The sequence below is a fragment of the Pithys albifrons genome, chromosome 1 (genome assembly GCF_047495875.1).
Source record: "Pithys albifrons albifrons isolate INPA30051 chromosome 1, PitAlb_v1, whole genome shotgun sequence".
Taxonomy (NCBI): Eukaryota; Metazoa; Chordata; class Aves; order Passeriformes; family Thamnophilidae; genus Pithys; species Pithys albifrons.
The window spans coordinates 17,681,670-17,698,156 of NC_092458.1; the positions used below are offsets into that span (position 1 = coordinate 17,681,670).

Genomic DNA, 16,487 nt, shown 5'->3' on the forward strand with positions numbered 1-16,487 from the left:
TTTCTCAGGTCTATCCTTCATCTTCTATCAACTGTGATTTAGACTAAGCCCTTCACGGCAAGAACTTTTGTATTATATTCATCTCTGCTTAAAGCAGAGACACCTATTATTGGTTTCTGAAAGTATCAAGAATATATCAGATCAATGCCATTATCCTGACCTGCACTTAGAAGACAAAGGCAGTGTAGCTCTTGAACTGATGCTCTCAGGAGCACAGAAGTAGAGCTACATTTTGGGCTACCACAGATTTACCAAAGGACTCTCTGTACATTCCCATCTAAGGATCATAGTCAGAGTAAAACCTACAAAAGCACTGGTGACTGCAATAAAGCTTGTAACAGAATTGTCTCAGTTGCCTCATCAAATCAAGCAGACTGCTAGGACTAAGATGGCTAAGGATTTGGTAGAAGTCTGGACTCTGAGCTCAATCAGAGTGTGGTGTCAATAGGCTGCACTGATTTAAAATAGTGACGTGGTGACAGTATTTCTGCCTTTGAATAGACCCTAAAGGCACTTGCACAGGAGGCAGTAGAGCAAGTGAACTAGAAGCTTGAGAGATTTGAGATCTGTGATCAGTGGAAATGCATCAGGGAGCTGAGCTCTGGGGTATCTCTCTCCCAGCTAAAAGCTCTAACAATGCTCAGAATCTCTTAAATCCCACAACAGGTGCAGACAGCCTCCATGAAAGAAAGAGGCTGAGAAGCAGCTTTTTATTTTGCAATTTTTTTTGGCAGCAGGGGGATGGCTTGGACATCAGTGCATTAGCACACTGCATAGTGCATACTGTGATCCCTGTTTGAGAGACCCAAGCCCGGCTGGATGCCCATCACACTGCCCTGGAGTTGAGCACTACACGCCTGAGCATCACGCTGCTGTCATCCTTGGTTGAACACCTGCTCTGACAGTACCATATTTGTGTTTCTGTGCCAGCACTAGCTGCACTCTATATGGTACTCATTTATTTAAGCTTGATTTACAGGCCTCACAGTACCAGAACCTTTGTATCTGCCCATTAAAACACTTTGCAGCTTGGAAGATAATGAAAGAGTTGGTTCTCTGTTGTGTTTTTTTTTCTCTCCATTGACATCTGTGCAAGTACCATTGATCTGCCTTCCTAAGCTCACCGACACAAGCTTTGGCATATGGGTTTTAACTGACACCTTCAGCTGATGGGTAGTCAATCAACAGCAAAGAGAGCTGATGATATACAACTTGTGATAGCTGGTTTCAGAAACTGCAAAAGACTAGCTCTCTTACAAGCCTCAAGATACTTTTGAAAACTAGGTTAATCTAGACATGGAAATACATCTGTGAGTTTAACACAGAAGCATGTTGTGCTAGGGCGAGGTTCTTACTACAGAGAGATGTAAAGCTCCCTAGGCTAAAACTACAGAGATAATTACGTATAGCACAGTAACCCCAGCATAGCAATTGATCCAGTATGACCCCTAAATAGCTAATTACAGACTTTCAGGACCATTTCTGTTCAAGCCGCACTGATAATTAATTAGTTGCCTCCTTACTGAAATCCTGACCTTAGTTTGGCACAGGGAAAACAGAGACTTGTGTATCTGGCCAAAGCATCTCATTGCTGCCCTGGGGGCAGGCAGACAAGGTATTAACAGCTGAACATGAAAAAATGATAAATGAAAATCCAAAATGAAGCAGCAGGTTTCTCTACCTGTTCTTTCCTTCCTCTCCTGCTCTCCCTCCTTCAAAACCTGTTGCTCAGGCTACCAAGACTAAATAAAACTCACAGAAGTATAATTGTCTTTCAGAGACTTACAGTTAATTCACAGTGCAGAATAGAGGACGTATTTCTACTGGTAACTTTCTGGTCAAATTGAAAACCAGCAATTTATTCCAGCTGCTTTGTCTTTGAACTACTCGCTAATCCATGGCAGAAATTTATCTTCTACTTCATGTCTACCTGGTTTCCTTAGTAACTTCTCATAAGAATATGAAAAAAGCTTTGAAGAAGCCAAATAATTTTTCAGCTGTTTAATCTTTACTTACAGAAAATGATGTGCTGTTAAATCTACTAGATCTCTGCCAAAGCTGGCTGATGTATTTCACAGAATATTGCTTTCTCTTATTTGAAAAAGGATACAGATACTATTAAACTGAAAAAAGCAAAACTAAAAACCAAACCCCACCACCAAACCAAAATGTAAAAATCTCTTTGCTTGTGTAAAGATTACTTTTTCAGCTTTGCATATTTGTAAATTAATTTGCAGAAAAAGCAGGCTAAAATCATTCCTCTTGGTACCTTCAGAAAGAATTTAGATTTTTTTAAACACTGTAAGAATGGATGCTTGAAAAAGGATGTAATTAGTTTATGATTTAGAAGCAAAAGTGGGACCAAGGGTGGGACAGAAGAGAATCAGAACATCTTTAAATGTGAAACAGAGAAGAAGTGCAGATTGGCAATAATTATGTATTTCATTGTTTGTGCTACTTCAAAACTTCCACCATGGCATGGGTTCCACTTGCTGAATGGTGCAGATGCAAAATATGTGTCTGTCCTACAAGTTTGCAGGATAAATGGACAGTATTAGGGCATGCAGGAGGAAAGGATAAAACAAAGGAGCTCTGCAGAGAGTTCAGGTGGTTTGCAGTAAATTCCTTGTAGAGGAAAATCTGACAAGGAAGCTGGGAAGGAAAGGGCATGCTCCTAAATCTTGAGGGCACTTCCAATTTTTCTTTAAAGATATAGAAATGGTTTCCCTACATGTAGTGAGCTTCTTTCAAGGGTCTTGGGGCAGGCCATTCAGAGAGCTTTCTGATGGCAAAGAATTGCTGTGTTTGTGTTCTTCATAGCTAACCAATTATTGGATGGGAAGCTGTTGCTCAAAATATATATGGAAGTGTATATGATTAAGTTCAGAAGAATGGCCAGGAGATAGGTGATGGAGGTCAGTACAACAATAACCCAGATACCGCTTATACTTATAATGAAACCCTTAATGCTTATAATGAAACCTTTTATACTTTGATAAGATCACTATTCTGCATTGTAATGTATTGTTACTTACATTGGCTTTAGCTGGATTTTCCCCAAAATGTGTTGAGTGTCATGCTCTCTACTGTAATCAGCCCTGTACTTTTCGAACTATTCATATAGTCATCACACTTAGTGTTCCTGTGCTCTTTCACATAAAAAGCTGCATAAACTCATGCCCATTGTTCTCTGCCATGGGCCATCGCTCAGTGATACCAGACATCTCATCACTTGCTGCTTACCTTGCTTAGGAAATTATTGGGGAACCCCTGCCAAGCATGGCGAGATAATAAATGCTTTCTGACTATTGCAGTGCACACTGAGTTTGTGTATCCAACCATGTCCAGTCTGGGTGGGCATCAACACTAGCGGAGGCCATTCTGGTGGTGTCCTCTGGACCGAACAAGGGGCAAAAGGAAAGACAAATTTGGGAAGAGGTATCACACCTCAGGTGTCAGATTTTAAGAAAATCTGCTTCTATTATGGATTAAGAGATGGAATGTTGCAGTTAGACTATTTTGTCTCAAGTCCAAATGCACCTCTGTCTTTCTGGGCTGGCCTATGGTTTGGAAGGGGACTCTGGGTCAGAAGAACCTACCAGAGGTGCTGCTCAGGGGCTGTGATGGTGGCAGATGCAGTGAGCCAGGCTGGAAACAGAACTGCAGAGGTTAGTTTGAGGTTGGCAATTTCCCCTTGAACACTGCCTTGAAGGCAGTTTTGTCCCCTGAGTGGTCAGGTGGGGTGTGAGGGGAAGGGGATGGAGCACGGACTGTGGTGGCTTTGCCTCTCCATCATATGTGCTGCATCATGGAGGCTGATGGCAACAGAGGGGCCCTGGGAAGCCCATGCCAGGTCTTAACAAAAAATACTGATTGCTCACAAAGACCTGTCCAAGCAAAGCCTTGTGGAACGGATTTTGCCAGAATAAAAAGCACAGTAGCGCTTTCACCGATTAATTTCTGGTTAGACCTGAGTATTTACGTTGGCTTTTCTGTTGGTGCCGCAGACGATCGGGTGGACGCTGGCGGGAGGCGCACTGGGGAGGCAGCATCCCGGGAGACGCGCGCTGGGGATGGAGCATCCCGGGAGGCGCGCGCTGGGGATGGAGCATCCCGGGAGGCTCACGGCGGGGGCGACGCACACCGGGGAGAGCCCGAGACCCGGCCACTGCGCCGAGGCTCCCGAACGGCTTTCCTTGCGCAGGGGAACGACGGGCAAAGGCAAAAATCGCGTTAATGCGACCACTCAGGCCGGGACTCGCTGCTGGTGCTCTCAGAGGTAGATGTTCCGAAACCAGTCGCCCCCAGTCTGGTGCCAAAGGCGTCTGGGGGCTTGTTCCCAGAGCAACGGCGCTGTCCGAGGGGGAAATGAGGGGCCGGGGGATCTCACAACTTTTCCCCCCGTTCCCAGCGCCCGCCGCTCCCGCCGCGCTGCGCGCCCGCGGAGGCGCCGCGCGGCCGCCAGGGGGCGGCAGTGGCCGGGCCGGGGGCAGCGGGCGCGGGTCTCGGGGCGCGGCCCCCCCGCCGCTGCCAGTGATGTCATGGGGCGGCGGCGGCGGCGGCGGCGGCGGCGGCGGTGGCGGCGGGGGGGGGGGGCGGGGAGGAGGCGGCACTGCAGCTGCATGTGTGTCTGTGGCGGCGGGGCCGGGGCGTCGTCATCTGCATTCACATGGGGGCGGCGCCGGCCTCCGCCTGAAGCCCCCGCCCGGCAGACACAAAACCCACGCGAGGCGCGGGGCGCCGCGACCCCCGCCCCGCCGCCGCCATCGCCATGAATTCGGCCGAGCAGACCGTTACGTGGCTGATCGCCCTGGGCGTGCTGGAGTCCCCCAAAAAGACCATCTCCGACCCCGAGGGCTTCCTCCAGTCCTCCCTGAAGGACGGCGTGGTGCTCTGCCGCCTGCTCGACCGCCTGCTGCCGGGCACCATAGACAAAGTAAGTGCCCGGCGCCCCCGCCCCGCCGCCCTTTGTGCGCCGGGCCCGCCGCCCCCGCCGCGCCGGGGGGACCCGCGAACCCGGGGCAGCCCCGGGCAGGGCGCGGGGGGCGTAGCGGGGTCGGTGCCCCGCGGGAGGGCCGGGGCAGAGCGGCAGCGGCAGCCGGGATGGATGGAGGGGCTTTCCCCGTTAGGGCCACGATGCTGCAAATGTTTTACAGGCAGAACCGCTCTCCTCCCCGAACCGAAGTCCTGGGTGTGCGCGGGAGATGCTTTTATTTTGGGGGGTGGGTCACGGAGCCTCCCCGGCGAGCCGCGAACCGGCTGTAAAGTTGTCTACGCAACTGCTCGAATAGCCGGTGCCTCACCTCGCCTGGGAGGTGATTCAGCTCATCCCTTCCAGCCTCTGAAGGACATTTTAGCGTTTGATGCTTAGTTTTCTTGAAGGCTGTTTTAGCGTTATTTGGGTCTTTTACTGTTTGGTAGCCTGTGGAAAAAAAATCTCATAATTTTTTTTCGGGTTGTAAAAACGCGTTACAGCTCTGTTCTGGGTTGTGTTTGAAGAAAATGTACTCTGTCAGGTAACTTTTATGTGTTCTGTGTGCGTACGTAATTCCTGTCGGAGCTTGGCTACAGGGGAGGGTTTTGATTTGTGCCTCAAGACTTGGGATGGTGCCGTTGTCTCACCTGATGTTCAATAACGTAGTGCAGAGACCCACATATTGACAAAACTTTCCTTGTGAGCCGATACGAGGTGGTGAAGAGAAGATTGAAGAAGGTCATCTGCCATGGTGATGGCATAACTCCTTATTTGAAAATAACACCATGTTTTTCACCTTTTATTGCCTTTTGTGGCTCTATTTCAAGTAGTCCGCAGACCCACAAAATTGAAACCAGTGCCTTGAGCTCAGTGGGACACTGGACTGTGCTGTCTCCCTTTGGTTCTTCAGTTTGCCACTGAATGGGGTTGTTACTGTTTTGTGTTGCATTATAGTGTGGAGGTCCCGGCTCTGGACCACATCCCATTTACTGTAGTAGGATGTGGTAGGTTATTCCTGCCCCCCTGAATTGATGAGAAAATTAGAAGGTGGCATGGGGATATGGAAACCCCACGGTAGCTGGCAGTGTTTGTGGTGGGTGGTGGAAGTGATGAGAGTGGGGGCAGTGTGTCAGTGGCAGTGTGAGCCACCATGATGGCTGGGACAGCTGAAGCCACTGTTGCTGTCGCTGCCAACTTTCCATGCCACCTTTTTCCGTGAAGTGGCTGTGTGGACAATAGAGCTGAAGAGGATGTGCCTGCTGCCAAATCATTGTGCTTTGTAGAGGTGGTGCGTGAAGTACAAACTGCTGTCCCATACACTGAGCTACAAACTGTGGCTCCAAAGCAGGTAAATGTTCTGCTCCACCCTCCAGGGTGACATGTGTGATGTGGGGCTGAGGTCAGGGACCCTCTCAGTGTGAGGATCCTCCACCTGGCTATCCACCAGCTCCGGAAGGCTCTGCCTGTGCCTCCTTGACCCCAGGTTCTTTTGCCTTCTGGCATGAAGCCCAAGGAGGGTTTTGGCAGCCTATCCCACTGTGCATACTCTCTGAGTACCTCTTGGACTTTGGGCTCTGAGCTTTGGGGTGGAAAAGGTCTTTCCCCTTGCGTAGATGTCAAGCCTAGTCAAATGGGGTCCTGAACTCAATTTGGGAAACAGACTCTACTGAACAACAAAAACAAAAAAGCAGAACAGAAATAAGTGCTAGAACAGTGTTTCCCAACTTAAGGTGCTTTTCTGTATACAGTATATTTGGAAACATCTCGGTTACTGAATGATAGGCTCTCCTCAGAGGAGTGAACGCCTCTCATGTTTGGGCAGGGGTCCCTTCACAGCATCCACACCCAAGGGAGGGTTTGCAGAGGGGCACAGCTCCACACAGCCAACCCCGACACCAGCCTGACATGCGAGGAGCTGTCAGTGGGACTTATCATGGCCCTCGTGGTGCAGCAGCACGGGGTTTGCAGCGGGTGGTGTGCGGGCTGGGATGGCAGCCAGAGCTGCAAGAACGCTGGCGCCTCACAGGCTCCCACCTCCCTGAGCTCGCCTGAGCTGAGCTGGGTGCTGGGACAGGCGGCTGACCTGGAGGCTCCTGCTGACGCAGTGGTCTCCTCTGGCTTTGACTTAGTTGTCAGTCTGAGAGAAATAAACCTTTTAAAATATTTTTTTAAGGGCATCTGTTTGTTTTCTTCTAAACTAAGACAGGATCTCTGTGAGGAAAGCTGTACTTAATTTTTGGGCAATTCACATTGCACTAATTGACAGATGCATCTGACAGACTCACGAACTCATTTGTGACTATTCTTTCATGCTCTCACCTACCGTTGTAAGTCTGAGCTATTTCCATGATGCTTTATTCTTTTTTCTGTTTGCTAATAAAGACATAAAAATTTTACATCTTCCCCTGTGTCATGTTATTTTTTCCAAGTCTTTTTTGCTACTACTGTTCATTGTGTTACTTTTTTTAATACTAAGTGCATTTAAAATATGAGCCTTGCCCTGAAATTCCCCAGTGCAGAACTGGACATTTTTGAAGTCTAAAGATACGAGGTTTGTCCCACAGATGTAGACTGTTTCAGTTCTTAAAATCATTTGAGATCATAACTTTCTATAAATATCTGACATTAGCAGACACTTTAAAGACTCACAGAGCTCATTTTTCTGTAAATACAAAATAGTAACCAAAAGCACAGAGGACATTAAAAAATACAACTTTTAAATATGAAGGAATGTTTACAACTTTAGGGGTTTTTTAAGATGTTTTCTAGAAAATGCTACAAATGCATTTTGTCTTTTTTCAAGAACAGTTTAGAAAGATGATTCAATATGTACAGGAATGTAGTAACATATTTTTGTCATTTTGTGTTTTTTAAAGCCTCTGGGTACCCTGAGAGTAATTAGTAGAAGATTTTTAATAAAATAAAGATTTTATGACCATAAAAGGAATCAAGTACTTGAAGGTCAAAGAACAGGATTTTTTAAGTCGATAAAAACAAATTAGTGGGTTTCAAGCCTGGATAGTATGTTCTTTAGATTGCTGTGTATTTGTATACCATCCATATACAGAACAACTACAGAGCTTCTTGCCAGGAAGTTTTGGCTGAATTTTTTTACTTTCCAGTCATCTATCTTGAACAGCAGCAAAAGACAGATATTAAATTCACGAGATTTCGAGAGAGACCATGGCAGGGGAAAACAAAATAGTTGGGTTAGACAATGTGATGGTACCGCTCAATAACCTTACCCTGAACACAGAAAAGGAACAGAAGTGAGAGCAATTATTAAGAAAAACCCAACCCCCTCAAAATCAACAAACCCCACAACACCTTTCCCCACCCTGTCCAACCAAACCCAGCCATGTCTTAGTTTTTTAAAGCATGGAGATCTGTACTGAGACACCCTAGTTAGTTGATCTGCTCTAAAAGATAGGGAATTGCTGAATTCAAGGAATTTGAATGAAAAGCCGTAATTTCGAGTTACGGTATTTAAACCCTGCGTGGTAAAATTGAGTTACTTTGATGGCAGAGGAAAGGATCCCCGTGGAAGTATTGCAGTGCAGTTGTCGGCCGCTTAGATGCTTTTCCTCACAGAGATCATTTTCCAAACAGATTCCTCCATCACAGACCAGTTTGACCCACTTTCAGCGTTGTAAACAGAGATCAGAACTGGAGCGGGAATTTTCCTTGTCATATGAGGCTTCGCGCTCCATTAAGTTTTGTTTGTACTTTTATTTTTGGTCAGCTGTTCGAAAGAAAGCGTCGTTTCGAGGACAGCTTTGTTCTGTGTGGGGAAATAGGGAGATGCATCAGGGGATGCGCTGCAGCAGCCATTTGACACCCCACTGCCCCCTCCCCTCCGGCTGGGGGCTCCTGGAGGGCACGGCAGCAGCTGGATCGGGGTTTGGAGGCGGGGAGCGGGGAGCTGAGCTGGGTACGCCGCTGGGGCTCACACGCCCTGGCCCCCCTCGGTCGAACAGACCGTCCCCAGCCATTGCACTGAGCGTAGCATTGAACAACCCAGAAGCTGCTCTGCCATGCGTGGGAGGCTGATCCAAAACACAGCCGCTTCCTCTGGCTGCTCCCGCATTGCCGAGGCGGGAGGCGGACAGACGGACAGCGCGGGGCTGCCCTCGGGAGAACTGTCCTCGGGAGAACAGAGACAGCTCGCTGTGCTGCTGGATGAGACTTGGTGCATGCCTGGAAGGAAACATCATTCTTTCTCCCTGTGGAGAATTGTGTGCTGGTGTTGACATTAATTTGTTTATTAATTGAAATAGTATGAAGACTGATGGCAGCAAAGATTAAGATCTTTTTACAAGTACCTTGTATTTGTATATCCGTGTGATTCCCTTTCTAATGATAGGGGTCTTTGTCTAAATGGGGCGTTCTGAATTGCAATTTGGGAATAAATTAACTCTTTGAGATTCACAAAGCAAACGAATTGCTGTGTATGAGCACAAGCACTGAGAATCAGAGTCTCCAGATGGAGGGTTTGGGCTGCCATGTGCAACAGTCATCTCGCCAGCCTTGCCCTTGCAATGAGCGTGTGCGCCTATGGCTCGGGTTAAGGGAGGTTTGTGTTCACTTGGCTCTGATTTCCCACGGATGAGTTGGGGCTAAGTACTTCTCTCTGTTGTGGCAAGGTGTGACCTGAATGTGGTATTTCAAGAGTTGCAAAGGAAGAAGAAAGGGAAGGTGTTTTGGAGCCAGAGTTAATAACAAGAGATATTTGTTATAGCCCAGTACCTTTGCCGAGGGTGCAAGGCTGGCTGTGAGCTCCCTGTGGAGCCCAGGCAGAGTTTGGGAACCGTGGTGAGCATCCCACCAGCAGTGCAGACGTTAAGATAGAAATTTCCAGGTGCTAGTTGGCCCTGAGCCATCTCACATTTTGCAAGTTCAGAGGTGAGGCTACTGGGGGTCTGCCTGGCTGAACCCAAAGGCTGTCCTGCCTTTGCTCACTGCAATCTGTTGGGAAGCTGTTGTGAATACTTGTATTGCAGCAGCAGCACAGGGTCATCACAAGACTAGACCTGGGAGGCAGGAAGCAAAATTCACATTTTAATGTGCATATGCTCTCTCCCCTTGGCAGTAGTCCTCCCAAAGGGATTACTGTGCTTCTGGCAAGAATAATCCGAGCTGGACAGCTGTGCCTGCATGGTCGGGGAACGCTGGTGTGTGTACGAGGGCTGTTGCTCCAGTGTGGAAGCACTGCAAGGGCAAGCCAAGCGCCAGGGGAAAGTGATCCCAAACAGAGTTGTTAGAGTGCCTTTTTCCTGAATACTTGCCGTTCTCTTGAGTGTTGCTCTGAGCTTCTTAGGATTGTTTGGTCGATACGGAGTTGTCATTTACCATGTTACACTTACTGCCTTGTGAGGGCAGGGATGCACAAATGTTCTGAAGGACAATGCCCATGGTTTTCCTGTCTATGCACTGGCTCTGTAACTCTGGTGACTGGCATATTGTCCAGAGAAATATGGTCTGCCTGTGTGCACTGCGGAAGCAGAGGACTTGGATCTGTGTTTGCTGTCTTTTCCCTTGAAAATTGGATCCTGTCAATGCATAAGAGAAGAGGAAGCAATTAAGCAAACTGTTGGTGATTAAATTGTTTTTGTGAGAAAATACAGAAGAATAATGTAGGTTTGTTGGTCTTACAGTCATTAATGTCCTTTCCACAGTTTCTAGATATGTTCTTTGTATGTCTGTGCATAATATGGACTGTGGAAAAGGTGATTCTTTAGCCCTCAGGTGCCCTACTGCTAGCCAGACCATCCTCCAAGTGCTATGTCTGTGTGGAGAAAGGACTGGGGGATGTCACCAGCATGCTCTCCTCTGTTTACTACTGCATGCTAGTGGCTGAGGGCACCACATCATCCAGCTAAAAAAGTGTAAGACTGTAATTCAAGCCTTAGAAAAACTGGAAGTCTGACTTCAAAATTATATATATATATGTAAGTGTATTTATACATATATATATCATATAAACATACATATTCTTTAAATCTGGCTGTGAACCACTGAGGGGAAGTCAATATACATCACACTTAAATAACAATTGTAATTAGTTGTTACACAGTGTCTGTAATTTGAAGAGCTTAAAACATTTCAACCGTGACAGAGCTTGCAAAAATACTGTGATCTGGTAGCATGGAAACAGTGTCAGTCTTGCACTTTGGCTGGCTGAGCTTTGCTTCCTGATTCTCAGCCAGTGTGACACTCCTGTGCTCTCCCTCATTTGCTTCAGTAGAACAAGGCCATTTTCTCTCCATGTCTCTTGTATGATGTGGTTGCCGCCATCACCCCCCACCAGAGTCATAGAGTCATAGGTTTTGGTTGGAAGGGACTTTAATGGTTATGTAGCTCCAACATCCCTGCCATGGGCAGGGACACGTGGCACTCAACCAGGTTGCTCAAAGCCCCTTCCAGCCTGACCTTGAACACTTGCAGGGCTGGGGCATCCACCACTTCTCTGGGCAACCTGTTCCAGTGCTAACCGTGGTGACAAGTTGAGGAGGGGTGTCCAGCTTCATCTGGAAGAAGTTTTCATCGTGCTGCTCCTCATCATGAATCTTTAGCACCCAGTGGGCAGAGACTCCTGTCCCCCTCTGGCCTGCAAAACATTGCTTGTGTCTTAAGAGCATTTCACTCAGATCTCCATTTTCCTGCTCTGCAATGTAGTGTTGGATGATGTTGGCAGCTTGCCCAGGAGAGAATCCCCACTGTAAGATTTTGGTAGTCCTATGGAATATTTTCAGAGAGAGAGAGGTGGGGAGAAAGCAGTAAAAATCATATACCCCCTCCACTGGTGCAGCTGTGCTGACAGAAGTGCTTTTATTGGCTTCCTTAATGTCACTGGGGGAAGTGGTACTGTTAGACTGGCAGAGGAATTCCCTCTCTGGCATATGTTACATCCACACGGAGGAGCGATGCCAGCATATCTAACAGCAGAGCTCTCCCAGTGTAAACAAACCCTGAGTGATTGGACTCCTGAAGCCTGAGCTTGTGCTGCATCAAAACAGCAGTGCTCCACAGGAAATGCTGCAGGGTTTATGTGAGAGGGGGTGCAAAATCCCTCCCCACAAGCCTCTCTTCACAGGAGAATCCCTTTAGTTCAGTTCCTGCTAAGCCCACACTTGGAGCAGCACTTCACTGGGCTTTTTTCACTCTCTGACTTCAGGGAAATACACATCTTCCTGCAGACACCTAATGCTGGCACCCCTGGAGCTCCAGAGCCTGGTGATGCTGCATAGGGCTGATGACAGTTGCACGCTAACTGATTTCCTCCTTTTATTTAAAATAGCAAGAAAATAAGTAAAACCACAGAAATTAGGACTATTAATTCTCAGTATTTAGGAAACACGGGAAAGCAGATTGCTGCTGCAGCTGGAACTAGATCCTCTTATGTGTATAAATCCGGCATACTCCTGTGCGTGTGTTCTGGTAGACTCCTGCCTAGTCCAGGTCACAGGGTGGGCCTGCAAGTGGATCCTAATTGCAGTTGCAAAGGCAGCTGCCAGTCCTGTAAGTTTTATGTATGTGGCATTCTCAGTTCTTTAAGCTATGTTAACATAAGTTTTTTGTGTGAAATATAAAAATAAATTGAAAACTTGAGAAAACAAAAGTCCTGTACAGACTGTCCTGGTGCCCTTAATTTACTTGTTTGTATCTTAGGGGTTGATTGAATACCTGCCTTCTGGGAGTTAGTTTATAGTCTTTCACAGAATTATAGAATCAATTAGTTTGGAAAAAACCTGAGATTACCGAGTCCAGCTTTTGACTAGACACCACAGCAACCAGACCATGGCACTAAGTGCCATGTCCAGTCTTTTCTTAAACACCTCCAGGGACAGCGACTCCAGCATCTCCATGGGCAGCCCATTCCAATGTCTAATCGCCCATTCTGAGAAGAAATTCCTCCTGATGTTCAACTGGATACGTACTTCAATGGGAATTTAGTCAAGGTCCAAGGGGAGTGACAAAAGTACTGTACTTCCCCTGCAAAGAACGTACTGTTTTCCTGAACCTTGATGAATAAAGGTGCATATCTGAAAAGATGGGCTCAAACAACTGTATCGGTATTACAGTATCATTTTCGCAGAGCAGATTAAAGAAAAAAAGTGGCTCTAATTGTTGCATTAGACTCCACGGTCCAGTACATAAAGGCTGCCACAAACTAATCTGGCATTTTAACCGAACTGTACATTTCCTTTGCAAGCTTAGCTGAACTTAAGTTTTGAGAGCTATTTCCAATAAAGGACTGAAGCATCTAAAGCAGAACATCCGTATGTTTGAATGTAGGTCACTGTTAATGAAGGCTGGTCAGGCAGACAAGCATTTCTGAACATGTACAGGGGAAGAAATCAGAAGAGCTGGAGGAGTCTTTGGTCAGCAAGAAGTGCTCCTTGTTTCAGATGCCGTAGCAAGATGGAAGTTGAGGGAGCACAAAGCTGCGGCCAGTGAGTTCCTGTTATCCAATGGACAGTAAAGGACTGGTGGTGGAGTAAGGTTGTGCAGTAGAAGAGTAGGACTACAATGTGGAATTGGAGTTGCTGGTTTGGAAAGCGGTGGTGTGTGACCTGAGGTGAGACAGATGGAAGGATGGAGTACAGGGGCTGGTTTAGGGATGCAGGATATGCAGCAGGGGAGTGTCAGATGTGGGGTTAGCTGTGTTGATGGCTTTAGAGCAAGACAGTGGGATCTAAGAGCTGCTGCTGTGGCTCTCACCATTAATGGTGTCCAAGAACAAGAGGTTTGGGAACCTCTTTGCTGTATTATTTCATCAAAAATGGGCACCTGTCACATCTCAGAGAGGATGCACTGTGGAGTTCTTCCAAAGGACACTTAAAGGACTCTCATAAGTCCAGGAGATGACTGGAGTTTGGGACACTAAGTAGATGAAGGCTTATTTTGTTGGAAGTCCTGGATGGGGTCAAGAATATTGGTGTACTCTTGCTTTTACCTTCTAATGTGTCTTGGTTAACTTCATGGCCGGGTATCCTTCTCAGCACATAAGAATTTTAGGGCATATATTAAGGCACCAGCCCTCCCACTTTGTACTGTATGTAGAGCTGAGATGAATCCTGGGAATGTAGAATTTGGGCACTTTAGTGCATGGCTTGTAGGAGCTTCAGTATTTTACTGGATCCAGCTCTTGCTATCTGTCTGACTGCCTCCTTCTGTGCTTTCAGAGCGTGGGTTCCCTCAAGCCAAAATACAGGTGTCTATCCCATCGTGGCTGCTGTGGGGATTATTATTGAAAAGTTTATGGGCAGCAGATTTTATAGGTTGAGAAAAGTCAGTGCTAAAGAGCTACAGTAGCAAAGAAGCAGTCACATGGTAAGATCTAGTGTTCTATCAAGACACTTGATTTTAAAACAGAACTGTGGCTTTATGAGAATCCTGATCTCTGATTTTATTTTAATTATAGTATCCTGCTAATGTGCCATCAGCATGATGTGCAGTTCTTGAAGTGGTTGGGCATAACTGCAGAGTGCTCCATAGGGATGTGGAAGATGTGGTCCTTTGAAGTGCAGCTGTGCCTCCTGTTGTCCTGGGGAGAGCATGGGGCTCCATCTGAAAGTCATCTGAACCCACTCCCTATGGAGGGAGTGCTGCACCTGTCATTGGTCCCTAGCAATAGATGATCCCTTGAGAAGCAGGGGACATCCTCATGTAGCTATGTAGCCACTCTTTTCCATCCCTGCTGGGTGCAATTTGTGAGGGTGGGTGGTCTGGGACAGAGCAGGATACTCAAATGCTGCAAGGGATGGGCCCTGCTGGGCATGGGTGCAGGTGCAAGCAGGAGGTAGCACAGCTGGAAGCAGTGGGGAGGGAAGGAACCTGCAGGAGTCGTTGGACAGTTGCAGCTTCACCAGCTAGGCTAGTATAGAAATAGCTTGGCATCCTCCTCATGATGTTTTTAGTCTCATTTTGATCCCTGAACTGTCAACAGACCCCAGCCTGCAGCACTTGTGCTGGAGGTGTTTGGCTCTTCATCACTCCGCTCCATTGGAAGATCAGTTGTCCTTGACCAGTCAAAGAGGCTAGAAGCAAAATGCCACCACTGTGGGACTGAATGTGATCAATTGTACCCTTTCTTAGCTTTGCTGCATTGTTCATTTAAAGTATTTTGACAGATTAGATTGTGGTAATGCTCTGTGCCTACAAGGTGTTCTGAAACCTGGAGAGAAAACTGTTTCATGCTGGGAGTGGAATCTGGTGTAAAAGGCTCCAGTCAGGACGAACAGGATGCTGTGGCCAAGGACAGTACTCTCGTCCACCCAGTCTCTACAACTCTTCCCTTTCGGATTGCATTCTTCTGCAATGCTCTTTACCGTGCAGGATTTCCCCCCAGCATCCTTATTCGAGGGTCGAGTCTTTGAACTTCAGACTTGGGCAGTTGCACTTCCGAGTAGGATATTTTAAATGTCTGCTGGACATGCCTACTAGTTTGCAGCTAGCTGTTATGTTCCCTCTTAGTTTTTGCTTCCTAGTAACTGAGATAGTTTTCTAACTCACATAGTGAACTATGTTGTACATATTAAATGTTTCACTAGATAAATGATTGATTTAACGTATATGTAGTCACCCTGCTGTCATTCAGTCCCTTCCTGTTGTCCTACTGGTAGATTCCAGTTTATATTTTAAGACTCCATACTCCTCTCTTCCTTTGACCCATTTTGTTAACTTGCTCAGCAAGTAAACAACTCATTTCCCATACATATAGCTGAAGATGCCTCCTATTTTATATTAATTTCTCATGTTTACTCATTTCAGTCAAAGAACTGGTTTTTTTCTTCTAAACTCATTATTCTACACATTCCTTGCATATTTTCCTAATATAATTTCCCTGTCCAAATGAACTAACAGTAGGCTTTTTCATTTCTTTAAGACTACCCCTGTCATACCTTTTCCTGATGCAGCCTGTCTCTGCATTGCCCTTTTTTTATTAATTTGTTTTTGTGGATTAAAACCAAAGATTTAAACTGATCAAAAGGGATGTAACTTTTAGCTGGGTACCATCTATTTGCATTGTGTGTTGTTCTCCATCTTTTCTTGATGGTGAAAAATGTTCCTTGCTCCTTGATAGCTGCAGTGCATCGCGTAAGTGTCCTCATTGAACTAGCTGTGATTTCCAGAACTGCTCCCCGAGAGATTAAATCTTAATCAGAGCCTGTCCCCAAACAACAAAGAAGTGGTTTAAACTGTGGTTGCCCTGTGTATTACCTTCCACTTGTCTCATTGGATTCCACCGTGGCACCCTGGTCCCTAATTAAGAATCTGTCATGCCCCTCTGGAATCCTTGTCTTTTCTAATTACTATTAACCTTTTATATTTGTATTTCTAGAGCACGTAGAGGTTCCAGTTGGACACTGAGGCTTTTTTGTACAAGGAGCTGTATGCACCTATAAGAAGACCACCCCCATTAATGAACTAACAGTGTTGGTCTATGAAAGCAAGAGGATGAAGCAAATACTGGAGAGGAAAATATGTACCCTCTTTATTTCACTTGCTT

At 46.5% G+C, this 16,487-nt stretch overlaps 1 protein-coding gene across 2 annotated transcripts in view; it reads left to right on the forward strand.

Moving 5' to 3' along the window:
• The first annotated feature begins 4,723 nt into the window (after positions 1-4,723).
• The window catches only part of ARHGEF7 (Rho guanine nucleotide exchange factor 7), a 126,994-nt gene continuing 115,230 nt past the window's right edge, over positions 4,724-16,487 (forward strand). Inside the window, exon 1 of one of the 2 annotated variants that reach the window (XM_071569522.1) lies at positions 4,724-4,936. In XM_071569522.1, the coding sequence (XP_071425623.1) occupies positions 4,772-4,936 (165 nt within the window). In that variant the 5' untranslated portion in view covers positions 4,724-4,771. The remainder of the gene's footprint in view (positions 4,937-16,487) is intronic. The other variant, XM_071569112.1, reaches the window with a different exon arrangement.